The following is an 8,270-nucleotide window of genomic DNA, read 5'->3' on the forward strand; positions in this document are numbered from 1 at the left end:
AAGGTGCAACTACCATGGTTAAAGAATGCAGAGAATGTTTTTTCAAAGCATATTTTAATCCTTACTAATAAACAATCACATGACATTCATACAGTGCTTTGTTTACATGTTCATTCTGATGCTGGTAAACAACAGAATCCAAAAAATGCTGTCAAACCACCTTACAGACAAAAAAAAAAACTTTAGGGTCTTTCCAAAATGACTGCAGAGGATATATAAGAGTTGGTGCTATTGCTCATGTTTTCATCTGCAGCTGAACAAGGCGATATCTGCCACATTGCACAGTTCAAACCTGCAGCCAGAGAAAGCACAGGTGAGCACGTCATCCAAATTCAAATTCATTTTGTGAATATAACCACATAATTAAGGACAATTCATCTTCTATAGTACTGATTACTATGTTGAGTATTAAAGAAAACACAAAATTACCAAAATATTACTCTAAATACATTTATGGATCAAATTAACTCAAACTGCTAAAAAAAACTTTTAAAAATAACAAAACATCAAAATCTTACATATGAAAGTATGTTGCAGTCTATTTAACTAAAGTATAAAGAGATAGTAATGCTCTAAATATATACGAAATCATCAACTTAATGTGTGCAGGATTATTGTGCAACCATGTATTTTTTGGCTATGTGTCAACATATCCTTTTATTAATTAACACAGCTGCTCCAGATTAATCCCTAATTAATCTTCTGAAAAATTCCTTGACTTCAACTTCAGCTATTTTATCTATTTAAGTCACTTTTGTTTGCACACAAACAAATACTCATTTATTGAATAAGTTGAATTATTTTCATGTTTGTCATGCAGTGTTGTGTAGTTTCTACCAGGCTTTTATTGAAAGTGTCTTAACTTTTTCATTTATTTGTTGGTTTAATGGGCTGTCGGTGAGGGACAAGAATAGCCTGAAAGGCATTGTAAAAATTTGTTCAAAGATAATTGGAGTTCGACAGAGAGACCTGGTCTCCCTGTGGGAGAAACGAGTGGCTCAGAAAGCAAAAGAAATCATCACTCAGTGTGATCACGTTTTGTCCAGTGAATTTACGGTAATGCCGTCAGGTCGGCGTTATATCATGCCCTTCAGTAGAACAAATCGCTATTCCAAATCTTTTATTCCTTCTGCTATCAAGCTATTAAATGCGGATAATAGTCTTTTAAAATGATTGTTACATTGTTTTTGTGTGTATATGTGTATATATGTATATTTGTGTGTGTGGACAAGAAGGCTGCAAATGAATTGCCCTTTTGGGACTAATAAAGTACTGTGAACTGTGAACACAGTAGTTCTTAGTGTTCACAATTCTAAAGCAAAAAAGATCTTCCAGTAGAGGAAAAGATAAAACTATAGTGAAAGCTGTATCTGAAAACACCTCAACACTGGAAATATGCAAGATAATCCAATATGATCGTCAGAACAAACCAGCTCTGTAGATGGGAGACTTTTGACTGTTACTGAAAGGAAAAATCCTTTTTAGGCAAACAATAATACAATACAATATTTGAAGATTACGTTTACATAAGTAACTGCAAATCTTGGCACAAAAATTGTGAACAGTGATTTTTCTGTTGACGTTGAGTTTTGTAGGTTAAAATAGGAAAATACACAATGTGTGACTGACTGAACTCATTTTCTGCAATTAAACACACTCTGTGTTTTAATGAAAATGAAAACTGTAAAACTAGCTGAACTCAAAATGAGCTAAAACTGTCACTACTGAAATATTTCGTAACGTTTGTGTTTGGTAAAGTAATGATTGTTTTATTACCAGAATGTTTAATAATTGTAATAAAATAAACATAAGTAAGGTATAGGATCACTCAACAAAAAAAAAGGATATTAGTTTAAATTCCAAGTTAGTCAAAAGTTACAAATGTGAATTCATATTCTGAATTTAAACTAAATCAGTAAAATTATCCACGTTTTTGTGAAGACAGCGAACTGAGGTTTTCATAAAGTACAAATTTAATATTGATTTAGCTTTTTTTTTTTTAATCGAAGTCTAAAATTATTTTATTTGAAATAATTTCTGTGTTTTTTTTAATTGACAGACAAGAATCCTCACAGTTATGGTAAGCTAATCTAATCTTTACATGCCTCTTCATGATCAGATTTATAGTTGGATAGAAAAGTTAGACAAATTAGCTCAAACTGCAACTAAAGCAAACAAACAAAAAAAATATGAAAAGTTCAGCTCAAAATGTGCTACAATTGTCACTACTAAAATACCTGGTGAAGTTTCATTAGTGTTATGATTTAATAAAAATTTTAATAAAATAAACGTAAGTAAGGTATAGATTCACTCAATGAAAAGGGATTTGAAATCATTTCATTTTGTGTTTTTTTTTTTCCCCATTGACAGACAAGAATCCTCACAGCTATGGTAAGCTTATCTAATCTTTACATGCCTCTTCAAGAACTTCTTGAATTTTCTGTTAGATAGAAAAGTTGTTAGACAAACATCTAAAGCTGTCTTTGCTGTCATTTCCTTTCCGTTACTCCTGCTTTCAGCTGCTGCTGTTTGTAGCACTCCCCCTGCTGGTGCAGTCCATCCCTGTCAATAAGAAGTTCCTTCCTCTGGACTGTGAGGACATTTTTAATAATGGATCCAACCACAGTGGTGTCTACACCATCTACCCAAATGGTCCTGAGAAAGCAGTGCAGGTTTACTGCGATATGGGCTGCGACGAGTACGACAGCCACAAGGACGGGAAATGGACGGTGAGTAAAACTATTAAATGTTCAAAACTACTTCAGAATACGGTGACGGCACATGCTTGTAAAAGAGTGCTCTGGTAACTATTCTACTTTAAAATCCAACCACCAGGTAATCCAGAAGAGAACGGATGGCAGTGTGAATTTCTATAGAATGTGGGAACAGTACAAGAACGGCTTTGGGAACCTAAGTGGAGAATACTGGCTAGGTGAGGCACAGTTTATGCTAATGATATTGTAGCTAGAAAGAGACTGAAATATGATGTGAAATCCTGGCAAAGTATAATAAAACAAGAGAATTATTGTATGAAATACTAACGTATTGAAATTTAGCATCTTTCCATAGGCCCCCTAGAGGCCATTCCACTAGTGTGATAAAAATTATCTCAGACATTTAATATTAATTAATATAATCAAATAAAGCATTTTCCCCCCGTAACTCTGTTATCAGACGAACTAGGACGTTGTCTCTGTGAGAAATGTGATTCTATGTTGAGCTGCTAGTGAGCAATAATGAACGAGAACTTTGTGAAAAAGAGTTAATCCCTATCCTTATTTGTGTCAGTCAGAATGTGTTTGGTATTGCTGGAGAGCCCTTTGTTAGTATATCTTTCAAACTGCAGGTCTGGAGACCATGTTTCTGTTGACATATGCAAACAAATACGAATTAAGAGTGGACATGGAGGATTTTGAGGGGGGCAGTGCCTATGCCCAGTACTCCTCTTTCTCTGTTGATTCGGAGGCCCTCAGATACAGACTTCACATCAAAGGCTACATCAATGGAGGAGCAGGTGAGTAAAAAATTTTACCTGTGAATGACAAGCCGTCCTGGCCCAGATGCAGCAAAACAGCCCCAAACCATTATACTACCACCACTGTGTTTCAGTGATGGGGTAAGGTTTTTAAGCTGGAATGCAGTGTTTTCCTTTCTAAACCTCCTCATTTAAAACAAAAAGATCTACTTTGGTCTCATCCACAAAACATTGTTCCAACAGCCTTCTGGCTTGTCCATGTGATCTTTAGCAAACTGCAGATGGGCATCAATGGTTATTTTGGCCACTGTGAGTCAGGTCTTCCGTTGCTTCCTCCGTGGTTTCCTTTGGACCTTGCAGACTATCACATGCTCTTAGTGTGATTTGTTGGTTGACCACTCCTGGGGAGCGTAACAGTGGTCTTGAATTTCCTCTATTTATACATAATCTGGAGCCCAAACTCTTTAGAGATGGTTTTGTAATCTTTTCTAGCCCAATGAGCATCAACAGCTCTTCTTCTGAGCTCAGAAATCTCCTGTTCGTGCCATGATAGACTTCCACAAACACATACTTTCACATACTTTTGCCATTCACAGATCTGTGATATTGAATCATTTTCCCCAGATAATGAATTACAAAGTCTAATATTTTTGTCTCATTTGTTTAAATTGGTTCATTTGATCTACTATTAGGACTTGTGTGAAAATATGGTGAAGGTTTAGGTGAAATTCATGCAGAAATATAGAAAATTCTAAAGGGCTCATGAACTTTCACGCACCACTGTATGCTATTATAACTGCAGTTCTTAGGAATGCAGAGAATTATGGTAGATTCTTCAGGAACCCCTATGGATGCATCAACAACTATATCCTTGACTAAATGGTTTTATACAGAGCAACACAAATCTGTGAGGATCCTTCATGTGCTCTTTTTGGACAAGCAATCCAGCAATATTCTGATGATCATTAAACATGTAAAAAGGTGAAAATGTTTTTTTTTTCTCCACAGGTGACTGCTTGTCCTATAGTGGTGAGAGAGATTTTGCAACCTTTGACAAAGACGTTTATAACTGTGCAGACACTTACTCTGGTGGATTCTGGTACGGCTATTGGCCATGTCACCTTGCGAACCCCAATGGCCAGTACAAACGGGGGAATGTGGGAAGCTCATATACAGGAGTTATGTGGGGTTGCTGGAGAGGTTACTATTACTCCCTGAAGACCATCGTGATGAAGATCCGCCGGGTGTCTCTGGACGAGCTTGAAGCGTAGATATATCTGCCCAGACAGAGAACCCAGATTTAGAAGGCCAGGGTTTCACTTAATGAATACATACCTTTGCTGTCCAAAAGTACTTTATAAGAATTTCCTGTTAATTTCTGTTAATTTGACACTATTTTTCATAAATCAATGCAATCAAGGCTGCTATGCATTACATTATCTGTGGGTTTCTTGTATGATTTCAAATACAATTGTTTACTGCATACTGCTACAGCCATTGTTTGCCTCTTTTGAGTAGACAATTAACTACGTACAGAGGATTGTGGGCTGCAAAACATATACTAATTGCAGTTTTGAAGAAGGTGATCACTTATGATCTATTTATATATTTTATGTGTTTGTGCTAGCTTGTGCTTCAGTTCTAATCTGATTTAAAATCTGTAATATTTTTAGACTGACAACTATCTCCAATTTACAAATCATTACATGAATAAAGATAAAGCTACTTTATTATTTTATTGTGAGTTTTGCTTTTTGCTGCATCTCTGCAGGCTTTTGTTTTGTATAACCTCTCTTCATCTGTCCTCACCTTACAATTCCCGTGGAACATTAACTCCAAACAGATTTCCGAGCAAAGTTCAAGTGATTGTGGCCAGTTAATGTTTCTTCACTCACACCAAGGCTGTCACCATTACTCAATCACAATCAAAATAAAGAACCATCAATTATCATTAACATAAAACATTAATATGTTAATTGCAGGGCAGACAGACATACACAGACAATCACTCACACCCAGGGGCAATTCAGCATGTCCAATTGGTCTGACTGCAGACCGGAGAACCCGGAGGAAATCCACGCAGACAAGGGGAGAACATGCAAACTCCACACGGAGAGGATCCCGGTCATCCGGCCAGGGAATCGAACCCAAACAACAGCAAACAACGCTTCATTTGAAATGTGGTTTAATTTTTTTCTAGTTGCTTGTGGCGATTTTGCCCCAATGCTGAGTCAATAATGCTGGTGGCAAGGGGGGCTAATATAATAAGCGTATGCCAAATTTTTTTAGCGTTATTAACACCATTATTTAACTTGTTGAGCGCTTAATTATGTTTGGTCTACAGACTGTGATGATCACCACATCCCTGAACACTGTAATGTCCAGTGAAGATCTCAATACCTTATTACATCTGCAGGGCTGAAAGTGTGAATAATGAAGGGGACTTTGCATGTGTTGCGCTGGTGTGAGTAGATGAGACACAACAGTGCTCCTGGAGTTTTTAAACACTGTGCCCACTCACTGTCCACTCTATTAGACACTCCTACCTTGTCAGTCCACCTTGAAGTTGTAAAATCAGACAATAGCTCATCTGCTGCTGCACAGTTTGTGTTGGTCATCCAATAGTCCTTCATCAGTGGTAACAGGACACTGCCCACAGGACGCTGTTGGCTGGATGTTTTTGGTTCGTAGTCCAACAGCGACATTGAGGTGTTTAAAAACTCCAGCAGCACTGCTGTGTCTGATCCACTCGCACCAGTGCAACACACACTAACATACCACCACCACGTCAGTGTGACCACTGAAGAACAGTGTAACAAAAGTATACAGAAAAACAGATGGACTACAGTCTGTAAATGTAGACCTACAGTCCTATATAGTCAGTGGAAAAAATGTCATTAGCGCTTCATGTGCTAGATCAGGCATGTTAGAGCAGGAAAACTCTAAATTGCATAAGACATTGGTTCCCAGGACTGAGGGATCCCCAGATATCATGAATAGTTCTAGTGTGATGCCATAGACAAATATACCATAACTTGAAAAGAATGATGCAATAGTTCACAGTTTTTAAGTAAAATAAATGACCTTACACACCTATTTTTCCTAAAGCAATTTGTATATGCTCCCACTTCGGTAACCTATAATCATGTATTTGTCACATCCACACTTGCACCTTCAGCTGCAGGACCAGCAAATGGCCACCAGAAGTCCCACTGATCTGAATACTGAACTATTGCCATGGTTAAGGTTGTAAGTGGTTAAAAAAGTGTTAAGTCTCTTACAAAGCACTCTTCTTTGTGGTGCAATCTTGCCAGATTCTCTGCTGCATTGCTTAACCTTAAGAGCTTCTGCTTCACTCACGTTTTTGACATGTTTTAACACTTAGAAAGGAAAACATCTGTCATTAATGTGAATGAACCAGCATCCTGAACAGCGAACAAGCTTTGCTGAGAAGATAATTAACTCCGATGAGCTCTCAGCTACATTATTAGAGCAAGACGAAGACAGAAAAGTTGAGCTGTGTTGCTTTTCCACCGTTTACAGGCTTTAACTTCTGTGTGGCGCCGTGTTGTTTCTATGGTAATGCTGAATGATGCTGCACGGCATTGAAAAAAAAACATGAATTCTGTTCTGGTCAAGAAACCGGCAGCACCAGGTGCTGAACCTGTATGGTCCTGCAAAATGCATGCTATGGCTTTTGTTTAACATAGTAAATGTGGATAGCATGCTTACTCCAATCACAAAACCCAATCACAATCAGATGCATTCAAGACATGTAAATATCAAGTCTACATCTCACTAGCCACGTTTACATGCAGCCTAATAATCCATTAGTAATCTGACTAATAGTTCAGTCAGAATAGAATACATCCATGTAAACACCTCAGTCAGAATAGTCTAGTCCAATTGAGGCCATTCGGAATACAATTTCTATCCGACTGAATGAGGTGGGTAATCCTGTAAATAATCCGTTAAATAGAATAATATCCGTGTAAACTCCTGTATCTGATTACATTCCCTATCAGAAAGTTTAAGTCTGCATGAGCGTCACGTCACAGTGAGAGTTTATACCGTTCAACACGGCGGAGCAGAAACTGGTCTGCAGAGGAGACGAAGTTCATGCTCTGATCTTTAAAAGACGGCGGTGGGACGGACGTCCAGCTTATGTGTCTCAGAGCACGACGTCTTCCTCTCGGCCTTCTTTAATGGGTCTGAGTCTGACATCAGTTTAAAGCAGTTAAAAACACAAGCACTGCTCACTGCTGCTCACCCTATGACCCCAAGGTTGTCATAGGACATGCTGGAGGGATTATAGTTCCAAGTTGGCTTGTGAGTGGCTTGGGGTGATGGAATGAGCTGGAGAAAGTTGCGGGGGACAGGGTCACCTGGGATTGATCTGGATCAAGTGGTTTAAGATGATCATGATTAGCTGGGCATACTGGGCAATATGGATGCTTATCTCTCCATAAATAATAGGCAAGTATTCAGCCAAACCATAATATTTTAATATCTGAAAATGTATCAAAAGAATTTGGGGGAGTTTGAAGTGGCTGTATAGGCTTATACTTACTCTTAGAATGACCAATGGAGCAATTGTTTTAAAGGAGGGAGGACTGTAGTGGGAGCACTGAGGTGGCAGGTGTGACTGTGTGCCAGTTGTGAATGATCTACATGGCTCATGGCACAGGATGGAGGGCCCCTTTGCAGAATTTTGCTTAGGGCCACAGGGAGGTCAGGTCCAGCTATGCCCCGTGCTATAATATAATAAGAGAAGCAACGAAGGAAGACAACAATG

General features: G+C 38.2%; 1 protein-coding gene across 2 annotated transcripts; it reads left to right on the forward strand.

Moving 5' to 3' along the window:
- Positions 1–215: 215 nt before the first annotated feature.
- LOC108417073 (microfibril-associated glycoprotein 4-like) lies at positions 216–5,208 on the forward strand. Of its 2 annotated transcripts, XM_037543878.1 has the most exons (7): positions 216–313; positions 2,060–2,080; positions 2,371–2,391; positions 2,520–2,729; positions 2,836–2,932; positions 3,347–3,514; positions 4,484–5,208. In XM_037543878.1, the coding sequence occupies exons 2-7, from the start codon at positions 2,078–2,080 to the stop codon at positions 4,744–4,746; spliced, it is 762 nt and encodes a 253-aa protein (XP_037399775.1). In that variant the 5' UTR covers positions 216–313; positions 2,060–2,077; the 3' UTR covers positions 4,747–5,208. The 2 variants fall into 2 exon arrangements, with proteins under 2 accessions (XP_037399775.1, XP_037399774.1); XM_037543877.1 differs by lacking the exon at positions 2,060–2,080 and having other exon boundaries at positions 243–313.
- The last annotated feature ends 3,062 nt before the right edge of the window (positions 5,209–8,270 follow it).

Source organism: Pygocentrus nattereri, chromosome 12 (assembly GCF_015220715.1).
Source record: "Pygocentrus nattereri isolate fPygNat1 chromosome 12, fPygNat1.pri, whole genome shotgun sequence".
Taxonomy (NCBI): Eukaryota; Metazoa; Chordata; class Actinopteri; order Characiformes; family Serrasalmidae; genus Pygocentrus; species Pygocentrus nattereri.

Coding starts and splice junctions, on each gene's coding strand:
- LOC108417073 (XM_037543878.1), top strand. Junction 2,392..2,519: donor CAAGAATCCTCACAGCTATG/GTAAGCTTATCT, acceptor TCCTGCTTTCAG/CTGCTGCTGTTTGTAGCACT. Junction 2,730..2,835: donor ACAAGGACGGGAAATGGACG/GTGAGTAAAACT, acceptor TCCAACCACCAG/GTAATCCAGAAGAGAACGGA.